This window comes from Helicoverpa armigera, chromosome 16 (assembly GCF_030705265.1).
Source record: "Helicoverpa armigera isolate CAAS_96S chromosome 16, ASM3070526v1, whole genome shotgun sequence".
Lineage (NCBI taxonomy): Eukaryota > Metazoa > Arthropoda > Insecta > Lepidoptera > Noctuidae > Helicoverpa > Helicoverpa armigera.
In genome coordinates this window covers 4,129,431-4,143,292 of record NC_087135.1, presented here as the reverse complement: position 1 = coordinate 4,143,292, position 13,862 = coordinate 4,129,431, and the positions used below count along the sequence as shown (strand labels likewise).

General features: G+C 34.7%; 1 protein-coding gene across 1 annotated transcript in view; it reads right to left on the bottom strand.

The window, feature by feature from the left end:
- LOC110384471 (small ribosomal subunit protein eS19A) overlaps positions 1-13,862 on the bottom strand; it is a 36,056-nt gene that overhangs the window by 16,347 nt on the left and 5,847 nt on the right. The window contains exons 7-13 of the mRNA XM_049844567.2: positions 12,370-12,531; positions 11,630-11,878; positions 4,814-5,076; positions 4,223-4,410; positions 2,842-2,923; positions 691-723; positions 41-304 (exon numbers count right to left, since the gene is read on the bottom strand). Of these exons, the coding sequence (XP_049700524.2) occupies positions 41-304; positions 691-723; positions 2,842-2,923; positions 4,223-4,410; positions 4,814-5,076; positions 11,630-11,878; positions 12,370-12,531 (1,241 nt within the window). The remainder of the gene's footprint in view (positions 1-40; positions 305-690; positions 724-2,841; positions 2,924-4,222; positions 4,411-4,813; positions 5,077-11,629; positions 11,879-12,369; positions 12,532-13,862) is intronic.

Here is a 13,862-nt window from a genome sequence, read left to right as displayed (position 1 = left end):
AATTAAATAATGATAACATAAAATGCAACAAATGACTCACTGATAAGAGTTCCATTCGATGCCTTCGTTTGTGGAATATAATATCTTTCTGGTTTCGCCGCGAGATTTGAAATACTTGACGGCTACGAGGACGCCGCCGTGGTCTCCGTAGTTGAAGAAGTAATAGTCTTTGAGTATCCTCTTCCACGTGAGGCCGGCGTCCCTACTGATGTACACTCCGGGAATGCCTTTGAGAGATTTGCCAACAACGCCGGTTGCCATTATGATGCCTGGAGCCGATTTCGAGCTCATAATACTTGCTGACCTAGAATAGAAAATGTTTTATGACACCTTCCGTTCTATTCCACTCTAAAGGAGGGACTTTAGTACTATCAAAGATAAAACAATGATCTAACACCAATACCCCACAAATCTAACACCATGCTAAAAAAACAAAAACGTCGTTCATTTAAACTAGTTCTACGGTGCTCTACTGACACACTAATAAACATTAAACTGACATATTTTATTGTTATTGACAAATGGGTGAAGAAAATCTTAATGAATTCAACATAATATCACAACAATATAAATCATATATAAAAATGATGTTTAAATACGAGTAACTTAATATAATATCCGTGCAGTGCAAAATAAAATAAAAGCAATGTTAAAGTAGTATAATTCACTCGTATTTTCATGAGAGTTTACCTCACACCATTCGCAACCACATTTCCTGGTGGGCTGCAAGTAATTTAAACTTTATCAGCATTTATTATTAAAAAACACAACTATTAATTGGTTAATTTGATACTTCATGACCATCAAATTAATCCATTCCCCATACAATTCGTTTAACACAATTATGTTTATCAATTTCTATAGTGACCTTGTAACAGTATCAATTAGTCATGTATGTTTTATTTTTTAGTTAATCTGGGTTTTGTTAGCAACAAAGTACATTACTAACAGTTGAATTTCAATTTTGTTATGACTAATACAACACTGTCTGATAGATTAAAAAGCCAAGTGTTTTCAAATAAGTAGTTAAGTCTTTGTAATGTAGGTATTATTCGATTTATCATTGTTTATGCATTAAACAATAAACTTATAGGGCCTTACTACAAAAACTTTAAACCCTGTTTTACACTTGTCTAATAAAATTTTGGCTGCAAAATGAACCATATGTCAACGTCATAATTTGACATTTTTTTAGACAAGGCATAAACTGACGTTTAAAAGTTTTTGTGGTAAGACGGAAAGTAACTAAACAGTTGTTTATGTGTTATTTTCCTATTAAACTAATTTGCTATGCAGCTATATAAAGTAATTTGTGGTATTTAACAAAGCAATCGAACTGTGTAGATAATGAATCATCCAGTCCAATGTCCTAACAGGGCATAGTTTTAAACTAAACACATCTTTCCAAGAAATATGAGAGACTACAAAAGTTTGTGTTGTCAACTCGTGACCATATGTGTGTATTATAAATAAATCATGATTAGTATGAATAACGTAGGTTAAGGAAATATCTTCCATAATGAAACCTCTTTCGAAATTAGAATTTAACGTACGTTGATATTTTTTCTTATACAATAATAAAACGGTCCGTGGGTGCATTCGTGCATATATTTCACAAGCATTATCATCATCTCTGTAGCCGTCCACTGCTGAAAATAGGACTCCCTCAGTGAGAGCCAATAATCTCGTTTTGGGCAGCTCGCATACATTCAATCCCCGCCACTTTCATCACAGACTAAACTCGGAACAATTTAACTGTGCCCGGGGAAGAACCCGAAACATGCAGCCAATTATCCTGGCACTATGCGGTCAATCGACAAACACTAGAGTCCGGTTTCTGAACCATGAACATTTTTGTTTATAAAATTATAATCAATCATGGACAAGCATTTGACTGCATCAATAACAAAAGAGTAGGTGTATAAATAACTTCTTCCTATATAAAATAGTTCAACAAACTATGCAGTAAACAGATATGTTATATCGTCAGAAGGGGCATGTCAATTGAATTATCGACCGGCATAGAGTTCAAGGTGACTTTGCTGCTAAGAAGATAAAGGTATAATACGATATGTTGTTTATAATTTCTTTTGTATATTTTGACCGACGATAAAAGTTAATTGTTTCCGTAGAGAGATCATACTGTAAACAAATGTCTTGGGACTTGGTCCCAGATTACAAAATTATTGGCTGTTATGAGTGGAAATTTTGAAGTTTGATCATAGAAGATAATTTTAGCATCTCATAGCAAAACGAGTTTGGTTTTGAGCTTAAACGTCGAATCTAAGAAAAAACTATCGAAGAAATCATTCAGAACGTTAATAAGGAGGACCAATATAACAAAATATGATGCAATATTTATCAAATAAGATAGACAGTACAAATACAATCAGTTATGTACCTACCTCACATTAACAAAAAACTGTTAGAATTAACTAGGAATGGTTGACTAATGCTTGCGATAACGAATGATAACTCCACAGTTATTAGAAGTGTTTCTATAGGAAAACCCATGATATTGTAGATGTAACTCACTAACACTAATTTACTTTCCTAAATAAAAACCTGTTCATTCTATAAAGATAAAAACGATTGATGACCGATTGTTTTCGGTCGTAACTAATAATATTGAGCAACAATAAAATTAATTAACAATAATAATTAAGAAAAACTTAAATTAGTTACGGACAAAGCAATCGTCAATCAAAAATTGACCCAGGAAAATTCATTATCATCAACATTTATCGAATATGCACTGTATATCACAAGGTTAAGGTTTATTTTTGACCAGTAGCTTTAGTAAATTATAAAGTATGTATAGTATAAAATGCGCTGTCTTACCTTGTAACCGGGTACAGCTGACTGAACTTCTGACATAAATGAAGACTGCATGAGTTCCCGATATGACAGTTCAATGGTTTACCTGAAAACAAAAGAAACACTCTTTAAGTACCCAAGTACCTACAGCGTCAATATAAACGCCCGCTTTTTTTTAAATAACTACTTTGAAAAACGAAAGTGTCTTTTATATTTATATACCAGGCCTTTTGCTTAAAATAACTATTTCGAATATTCTGGAAACTGACAGGCAGTTTGAGAGAAAACATGAAGACTGCATTGGAGAAACGATGATGATTTTTCTGAGGTAAAATCAATAAGGTGGAGACTAGACATATTTTTCTTGTAGCAAAACCAATATTAAGTCGATTTATACAGCGATATGTATACTTTCAGGGACACATTTCCTAACAAGAAACAATAAGCAATTAGCCTGGCAATTTTCAAATAATCCTATTAACACATTAAATGCTTCACTGTTACTCTGTTTTCCTCATTGCCTCAGACTTGAGCGTACCTAAACATGGCTTTACTTATTATGATGTAGATAGAAACACTCGTGAAGCATTACGGAATTTTCTCGAAATAAGGTTTAACCTTATTATTTCTAACCAAAAACGTTCGCACTAATTTTAACATTAAAATATCTAGAATACTTAAATAGGTATATGAAATCATAAGGAAATAAGGAAACAATAATTAATTAGTGACCTTTGCAAATGAACAGGAAATACAATTAGAATTCGTTACCAAGGCAAAGGCATTTTAACTAATGTATGTATGTACAAACTAATGCATTTTCAATGCACTTGACATCATTATTTCTTTAATTCATATTATGATTGGTTCATGTTTAATAACCACCACTATCAGAAATGCATTTGTGAGAGTGTTTAACACAGCCAGCCTGCATGAAGTTCTAACACTTTTTCAACAAGGCCGTTTGTACTTATGTAACATGTAGGTACTTGATATAGCAGACCGATTTAAGTACTTTGACGAATAATGTCGTGGTGTCTAAGTAAATGTAGTAAAGTAGATTATATTATCTGTTAGATAATCTACACTTTCACTAACCTTAAAATATACGCAATAGTTTTTTACTTATTCTGCATACAAATTTAGCATATTTCATCACGTAGTTCCATCAATCGGAATGTTTTTTTTTTTCGATTCTCTTCCACAGTAAATATTGCTGCATTATACTAGCTTTGATTGTAATTTGCTGCTTCAGTGCATGAGACAAAAACAAAAATCTAGCAAACCATAAAGTTCAAAGAATGTTATTCAATCACGGAAGCAGAATGATTTTACAGGCCTTGAGGGTCAATAAAAGAGATCTTCCAATAAGAGAAAGAGTATAACTATATTAGATACCACATACCATTCTCATCTTCAGTGGGCGGATTGATAGGTGACCACGTGACTCCATGGTCGAAAGTTATCAACGAGATCAGATGTTCCGGCCCAAGTGTTGAAACGGGCGCCTTTGAATCAACCCTCGACGCTATGTAAATGCCTTTCAACCCTTCAACGCGGTACAAATCCGTAAATGGGTCTTCTGTCACGTCCCTGAAAATAACATGATATTAAAACAAAGCAAGTACCTGTATTACGTAGTGAAATGTTGTTGATTGGTTCGTACATAAAAATATGTCACCTCAAACCGACATTCCTGAGATGGATATAAATAAATTCAGCCAACAAATTACTCTTTGTGCAGGCAGTCAAGGTCTTTTTAATGATAATATCTCAATGTCGTTCCCTTCAATTTTAACTCTCACGTACATAAATAAACATTGATGGAAAGTTTCAAAATATTTTCTGATACTTTAACTTGATGACTTTTTAGTAGCTTCATACTCTTAAGTAAATTCTGAACCACTTTAATGGTGACTCTATGTGTTGTCTACCCAGTGGCTAATATTATTAAAATAAAAGAATAATGTTCTATTTTTAAAATATCACTACTTACTCTAGCCAGCTATCCTTCCAATTAGCATCAGGGAAGTAGCACAATATCTGCTCCAAGCTCAATACAAAGTTGTACTGTGTGAAATTGTTGCTTATCTCTGACACATACAGGTTAGCCAGAGAATCAGTGTGCATGACAGAGACGAATATACGTTTGTCAGTAACGTCTGCGATGTGGAACCTTTTCAGGTCTAACTCTGTTTGGAACTCGGCCTTGTAGAATGGTCCTCTTTGGTGTGAAATGTAAAGATGTAGGGTGTTTCTCTGGAAAAGTAAAAAAAAAACCATTTTTTAAATATATTTGAACTGCTTACATATATTATAAAAAGAGGTAGAACATAATCATCCTTTCGTTATACATTCTAAAAAAATTGATGGTTGAGTATATAGAATGAGCATTTTGTTTTACGTGCCCTTACGAAATCAAGGTATAAAGGAATAAATACTAAAAAATACGCAAAGTTACGGAGAATCCTTATAAAATTGAACTGCGTCGTTGAGGTACTTCTCAATCCCAATTATGCTGGGGTCAGAATATCAGTGTTTTACATAAACAGATTGTCTTTTTGCAGGCTTTGTGAGAAGTAATAGTCATTACCACTCATGCAAGTAACAAAGAACATTATGCCCTGACCTCACATAATATTTTTACTTCTGTCATAACATAGGCAATAAAAAACTAGATTTACATCATTGTTGCTTTGTTTATGTCTAATAATATTAACGGACAATAACAAAGCTCAGTATAAAATGTTCGTTAAAACCAAATCAGCATTTATACAATACTAGCATCGGCTAGAATAAATCGTTATTCTTTTGTTTTTAAAGTGTCAAGTCTGAATAATAAGTTAATGTACAAAAACAGTCTAGATGTTAATTCTAGCTATTTTCAACCGGTTGCTATTAAATATGGCCTCGTAACGCTTATGCATATGGCAAATGGTTTTTTTACGAAACTCTAATCACCAATAAGATAGTCTACTCTAACCACAACACATGCAAATAAATGAATTAATTGAGCATCGATGATTTCAACAAGAGTTTTTATTCGTGCATATTTCATGAAAAAGTATTGCTTGAAACTAGCATGAACTGTTTTAGTGCAGCGTTGAGGTTCACTTTATACGATTTTGATGTTTGTAGAATGCACCTTTAATCTCGTTTAGTTGATTAAGCAGTATAATAAATTATCTATAAGTAATACGGTTTGGTTATACTTATTTGAAGTGCGGACGTATTAAAATAGATGTTCATTATTGGTAGCAAAATAAATAGTCTCTAAGCAATGCTGTAATCTGCAACAATGTAGTAGATTAGAAAGAGAAAATTAATCTAGCAGCATTTGGCAACGAACGAAGGTAATTCTTTAGAACTAAGTATCAAAGCTATTACAATTTAGCCAAAAGATCAAGTAAATAAGTTTAATATTCCATTATTTTATTATTGCTGTTTATATTCTTCTTTCTCAGTTTCGTTGCAAAACATTTAAGGAGTGTGTTTGTACCTCTAAACTTTTGCGCTAAAATAGCTGAAATTATTGAAGTGATTTCTTCTATGGAGATTCGGGATGGATGAGGCCACAAAGTGAGACCCTGGTCAGTTGTTATAAGCACATAGGCCTATCGAGACAGGTGATTTTTTTTTGTGAAGTAAGCGTGTTAAAAAAGCCGGTTTTTCGACCTTTTCGACACCAACAACTAATTAAAGTGCCTTATCTCATGTCAGGTTACTTAGTGCACAGAGGCACCTAACAAAAAAGCTTTGAACCAAACAGTGCCGTTTGTCACAATGTCGAAACAACCGTTTTCTATACCAATAAGAGACCGTTGTTTACGTGACCTTAAATACACTCACTTCGAATTACTAAAACAATAACAGACTTGAAGCTCTCATATCGGTCTCAAGTAAACAGAACCTTCTACAAATTAATAGTTTTGTTTGTTCCATTTCTACTTGATATGTGCTCTTTACGGGTTTAGCTATCCATTTGGAATGACTAAGAGCCACTTGAGATAGGATTTAAAGCTCAGCCTACACTCAAGTTGTGCAGATAAAAAATAAGTCGTTAGCAGAAGAGTCAACACTTGATAACAATTTTGGAGACCAGAATTTAATGGATACTTTAATTTGGAGTGTAAGAAACTGGTGTGCTTTTACTAATGATAAGGGATATTTTGCGACATGAACAATAACATCCGTACAATATGTTTAATCGCACATTAACCATATACCTACGCAGTATCAGGGTCTAGGTAGTTTTTATCTGAAAAGGGCATGTTGACACCAATGAAGGCCATCGTAGTGTGACCAGTTTATTTTGATATTTTGGTCCAATAAAATAGTAAGTATCCCTTTCTCGTTTTGAAGTTTATATAGACTTTACGTGTGTTTAAAAAATCCTTTCATTATTTCTAGACACACGCTATGTAAGTACATATGCGTGCTTCACAGCATTTTAGTTTACACCGCAATGTGATCATGAAAAACACGCAATTATCCTAGACAAAATGTATAAATTACAACGATGGAACATATAATTACGTAAAACTAAAGTTCAAGAACAATATTTGCATATTCACATTATTGTAATTACCTCTGCATATCTAACAACAGCAGTGACCTACTTTGGCAACGAATACCTCTCTACTAATAACCTCCATGGTTGCATTTTTTAATTTTCGTATTTCGATTAACGCATACTTGGTTAATTTAGGTATTCCTATATGAAAACGTACTAAGTTTAAAGTATAAAAATAATACATTAATGTTTTTGTAAGTCATAAATTCCATCCTACTTTTCTTTAAACAAAAGTGCATCTCATTCTGACGTCAAAAGTGCGACACTACACGTGCAGTCTCGAAAGGTGTCATCGCCAAAAACACCCACTTAGATACATGTATAAAGTATAATAAAGTCTACACTGTACATTTATATAAATATAGACTGATAACGATCATTCACCTACGAATAAAATATGATTATGAAGCCTGTTAAACACCTGTAAAAAATAACATCACGTTTAGGAAAATCCCAATCATTTCAAAATAACACCTATTAGTTTACTTTTTCCTTCACAAGGAAAATCAATGTTACCTTGACTATCCAATCATTTGAAATCTTAAAAGTTGTTACCACAAAAAATAGGTACCTAAGTAATTTATGAACCACCATTTTGATTCAAGTTAGTTTAAAATTGCAGGTCATTATTATGTCGGTATTTTTAACCGCGTCAATCGATTCCATTTTTGTATTGGATTTTAGTGCTAAAATTGTAACACTGTTGACCTATTTACCTAGCTTCCAATTTAAACCTAGTGTCGCAGACAGAAGACTGTTCTTATAAAACTTTCTATTATTACGACTACGATGGCGTAGAGCACTTAATCTGTATTTCTTTAAGAAGAATGATTAAAATGAGTGTGATTAATATTATTTTGTCGTAGTTAATTATGCAGAATTAAGGTACAATTGTAATTTGCAGGGAACTTTCTATTGAATTTACTGAAGAGCAAACGTAGTAGTCAGGCGAGTAGTTTCATCTTCTACGTGAACAAGAAGTTTTTAATATTGTTCTGGCAAATGTAATTAATGTTAGTACATACATTGCACGCCTTATTTAAAATAAAAAATAGATCGTCTAAGATTGCGCTGACGAACGTTGAACCCGACGCCAACACGTTTCAAAACAAACATCAGTGTCGTATGTCAATAAAACGTAATGTGATAAATGTATATCTTGTTCCATACTCATAATAAAGCCGTAAGTAGTCCTAGTGCATACATTATCGTATCAACAGAGGTGATTTGGGTAATTCATACCAACGCTGCAGACTATCAAGGAGTCGCCTGAAGGCCCAAGAAGGACAATTTGCCGTATTATTCGCTTGACAAGGCACTTCCTCGCGCCGTGAACATTGTACAACATTATCTATACCAGTAGGTACACAGCTGGAGGGGTGAGCTAACAAGACGGTAGACCACAATATCACTGGATTACACTTAATTGATGACTCAATTGAATCCATGATGTAAACCAAGTTAGCAGTATGGCGCGTTTACTCATAATTTTGTGAAAACGGCAATTTACTGAAAACTTTGTTGTTACGAGTATATAGTTCTATTGACCTTTAAAAGTTCATCCGTAAACTGTAACAACCTTATCATGTTGTAAACTTATGATTGTTTAAACTAACCGACATCACTGTGCGTTCAGTAAAACTATAACACGGAAGGTTATTGATTATAATCTCTGAGCATTTTTATATTGACTTTGCGCAAAATTATTATATAGTCAGAAAAGCAATGGACGCTTTTAAAGGACGCTAATATGTACAAGCACAAAACTATTCATAACTATTTAGTATTGATCGAAGTCAATAGTCGAGGAATAATGTCTGCATTCATGTTGACTTAAATGATACAATGCCTTATCAAATAATTCAAATGTCGATGCAGCAATTAGATACAGAACAGAACTAATGAGTAAGCAGTTGACAGATCTTATTGAGCTAAGCAATATGCTTCCACTATGCGTCATATTGATGAATCACACATTACGGTCGTTTAATGCCTAAAGTCCGACTTCATATTGGAAACACGGCTACTCATAAAATAATGTCTAGCTCCCAACTTGTTTTGTTATAACAACAAACATTTGCGAATGTGTGCAAAACAATCGATACAGTGATGTCGTTGTACATAAATTATACAGTCACATGTTACTTTCGCATGAGTAAGCGACTGATGATAACAAAATAATCGGATACAATGACAGTGTGGCCAGAACATTAAAGAAAAAAAATATGTTTACTAACAAAGAGTTCCTATATGTAGTCAGTTGATAGAGAAATTGGTTGTTGTGCCACTAACGGTTCACGTTTGGATAGGTCGCAGGAGCAAGTTTATCGGTTATTATACCTTGTTTATTAAATGTTTCCTGTGTCGGGTAGAGAGCAAGCTTTTGTTGGGGCTTCGAATATAATATTAAATATTTAGTTCTCTCAGCGTGCAGTGAAAGACGTCACGGTCTAGATTTTAATTATAAATGCAATAAAGTGAGCTCTTTGGAGAGATTCTGCACGAAATTAATTTCAGACAACATTTTCTGTAATCTAAGACAGCTGTTCCCAAATGGGGTTCCGCGGAACCCTGAGGTTCCGTGACAGGCCCTCAGGGGTTCCGTGGAAAATTCAAGATTTCCATATGGTAAATCGTTTCACTTTTGACAATATTGCATGAAATATTGCATTCCAAAATTCCATTTAGGCACCATGTGACAAGTGGCGGGGGAAGGCAACGGCAGCAGATAATTTAATTCCGTTTTTTACAAATTGTAGATTAACTTAATACCTCCAGGTCTTCGGCAATCGACAAAAGTAGGTAGCGAGTCGGACAAAAATCACCGCATTTTTTGGACTTATTTCATCGCCAGGATTATACGTTTTCAAACATTTGACAGGACGTGAAATGACACGGCATACGAGTATTTCCAGTGGCTATTTTTACCATGAATCAAAGTGTGACATTATTTCAAATTTTTGCACCTCCGCGAATCCGAAAATTTCGCGCTCGCTTCGCTCGCGACTCCATGTTACGTGTGATGCTTTTAGTGTTCGTTTAATTGCTCAAGTATCCATCACCGAAAAATTACGCGCTCTTCCATCGAGGATTCCTTTGATGTTAATTTTTTATTACTCTGGTTCAAAAGCAATAGCGCTTTCTTCGCTAGTTGCTTATTCATTTGCATTTGCTTTTTTGTGTGGATATTGTACTTTTTGAGACCTTATTAAGTAAATTAAGGTCTTAAGTGGTTTTGTTTATTTTGTGCAGGTACTTAAACTAAAAAAAAATTCGCGCTCGCTTCGCTCGCGATACCGGGTACCACTGAATGTCTTTCAGTGCTAGCGGGTGCTTGGAACTTCTTCTTTTAGTTAAAAAAAATCACGCTCGCTCGCCTCGCACCTGTACAAACCCAATCTATTTCTTTTTGGGTTTACTTTGTCAGTCTTCAAACTGAAAACTATTCACATAATACACAAAGTCAAGGGCGGCTGAATTGTTTTCTGGCCCGTGTGGCAGATAGCCATGCTACGCCTGAGTATAATGAATATGTCTCTTACCATGTAACCATTTGGTGCGCTACCACGCGCCACGAGCCGTACCTAAGTGTATTTACGTCTTTAGTTTACTTCTTACTTAAGCTAAGGTTCCGCCGAAAAATGGTTAGACGAAAAGGGTTCCGAAGACAAAAGAATTCGGGAACCGCTGATCTAAGAGACAGGAATGACTTCAACACCTTTAATTTTAGACACGAGGGAAGGACACAGACACAGGTCATTGTATTTTGTAAAACAAAAATAGTCAGACACCTTTACTTGCTCTGCTTCCTCGCATTTTCGCGTACACTATATTATCAGTTGATAACTAGAGCAAATATTATAAGCAAATAAATTACTTTGCCTTAACAATGCTTTGACCGAGCGAATGACTTGTGGTGTGTGTGATTGATTGATGCATGTACGTACATAATTATTATTTTCACTCAAGTCATGCATACTATAGTAGGCCTGTTGTGTTTGTTTTACAAAACACACGGTTATTTATAGCCAGATTCACGACCTCCGGGGAAATACCGGTTTAACATAAGCAGAAGCAACTTGTGGCATTATTCTGAAGTCCTAATAACAGATATTTTAACTTGCAATAGCATATGTGAGACATTGCTAAGAACCCCTATTTTTTTTCTTGAAATAGTCATAAGAAACTCAAGTGGCGACTCTTTTTTTTAACCATAAAAAATGAAGTGACAAAACTTACATCTTTGGATTGCTTCGTGGCGAACATGTAGTCTCCTTTGATCTGGAAATCTTTGGCTTCTTCGAACAGCACCTCAGCGTTGACCAGGTCAGTCGGGTCGCTGGCACTGAACACGGTACTCGTGCCGTCTGGCTTCCATCGCTCCATGTAGAATATCTTCGGGAAACCAGGCCCCGAAGACCAGAAGAAGGTCTTCACGTAGCTTTGGATCATCTTGAATGTCTTACCGCCGTCTAGTGTCAGGTACAGCTAAGGAAACATCAAATCACCTATTACTACAAGATCTTTTCAATAAACTTAAGCCACTTAAGGCAAGATTTATAGCCAGACATCGAAATAACTACACGCATACATGCATTCAACCATTAAAGATTGTCCTAACAGCATGACGGTCAAACTGGCGGTGTATAACCGTATGATTGGTGATATCCCTTCGGGCAAGTCCCCAGTTATTGTACCACTCGCAGCCAGACACAACTGCCTCACTCTGAATATTCCGATCACGAATTAATTAAAAAATATCGCTAACAATTCAATTGGTATACGAGCTGTAGGTTTAAATTATTTGCTATCGCTATTTCCGATTCGATATTAATTTGCTGGAAATTGTATAATCAAACTAGTAGTTGTAAATTAAATATATTGCTGTTTGTTATCAAATCTAACTACTGATTATATTATTCACAAAGTTAAAGTCATGAAAACATTATTTTACAATGACGAAGTAGAAGTACACTTACTTTTCTATTGATGTCGACTTTGTCCAAAATGACGTATTTGTCAGGAAACTCTTCATCAAAAGAGAGCTCGCTGGGATGGAAGACCAGATCAGATCGATGGATATTGCGTCCATTGTCGCTCGTGTAGAACAACTTCTTATTCGTCGAGTCAACGAATACGCACTGCGAACAAAAATGCAACATGAATTTACCTGCACTTTCTTTAGTTTATTTAATGTTCAGATTGTCAAAAGAAAGTATAATAGCTAGTGTTTTTTATTTGTGTCTACAACGACTATAATAATCTTGTGACGTACTGTAAACATCAGCTAAAACAACATTTTTAAGCGATTCCAAAGTTTTTCTCTATTGTCCAACATGACCTACTCCATTATATTTTTTCAGTTTATCTCCGGAAGTAGGTGGCTGGGGGTAACTTATGTAATTAAAAATACTCTATCGAGGAAACCGGCATGACGTCATGATGACTAACCGGATCTTTTTATTATAGTAAAGCGATACTTTTCATAAATGAACTAACACCGTAATATGATTAAACTAATTTGATTAGGAATGATAAAAAATTGTGTCAAATCAAGATAAACCCTAAAATGAAGGTCGAATAATAATTCGAAGGTTACATTCATGAAGAAAATTTATTGCTATCGGGATATTATGCCCGGGTAGATCTATAAGATCAAGCTAGCATTCTATAACTGTTTTAGATAACGCTAAGCACGATTAAACTAGCATAAGACAAAAAACCTGCTTGTTTCGCCCGCACACGTACCATAACTGTAAATTTCATATGGGTGGAGAGAGAAAAAAGTAACGACTTCCAAAATATGGTGCACAGTTAGTAATCGCCATAATTTAAGGAAAAAAAATACTGTAATAGTGATAATGTATATTCAAGAATTTACACATCAACTTTAATTTAATGTGGCGTGTTGGTAAATTACTGTTTTATTACTAGGGGTGAATGACCCCTAGTTCTGTCACCTTTACTAGGCCAGTATTGGCCGCTTATTATTGTCATCTCGAAGTATTGACTACTGTAAGTTGTTATATTTTGCGGTTTCAGCGGACTAGATATTGCACATAATGCAGGTACAAATAAAAATTATAGTCTTTCTTTTTGGCATTATTCTGCTGTTTTTTTTTCATTCCAATTTTTATTGGGGCCACCCGGTGCAGCGTGATGAGTTCTATACTGTTTTATATGACAAGTAACATTATTTAGTAGTCTTTCCGATACTTATTTAAGCAGACATAAGTTTCCTTATTTTACTTGTCTTTGTTTGTTTATAAACACTTCGTACTGATTGGTATAACTCGATATCTACGCAGGTAAAGTTCATTGAACTCGGAACGTGATACGAATGCGAACATCATTCCTTTAAAGGATAAACCTTCCTGTTGAGATTACAAGCTTATGGGACTCCTTTCTAATATCGTAACATGTTACTTTAACCCTAGTATAGAGCACGGCCTAACACGGCTGCTGCCTGGGC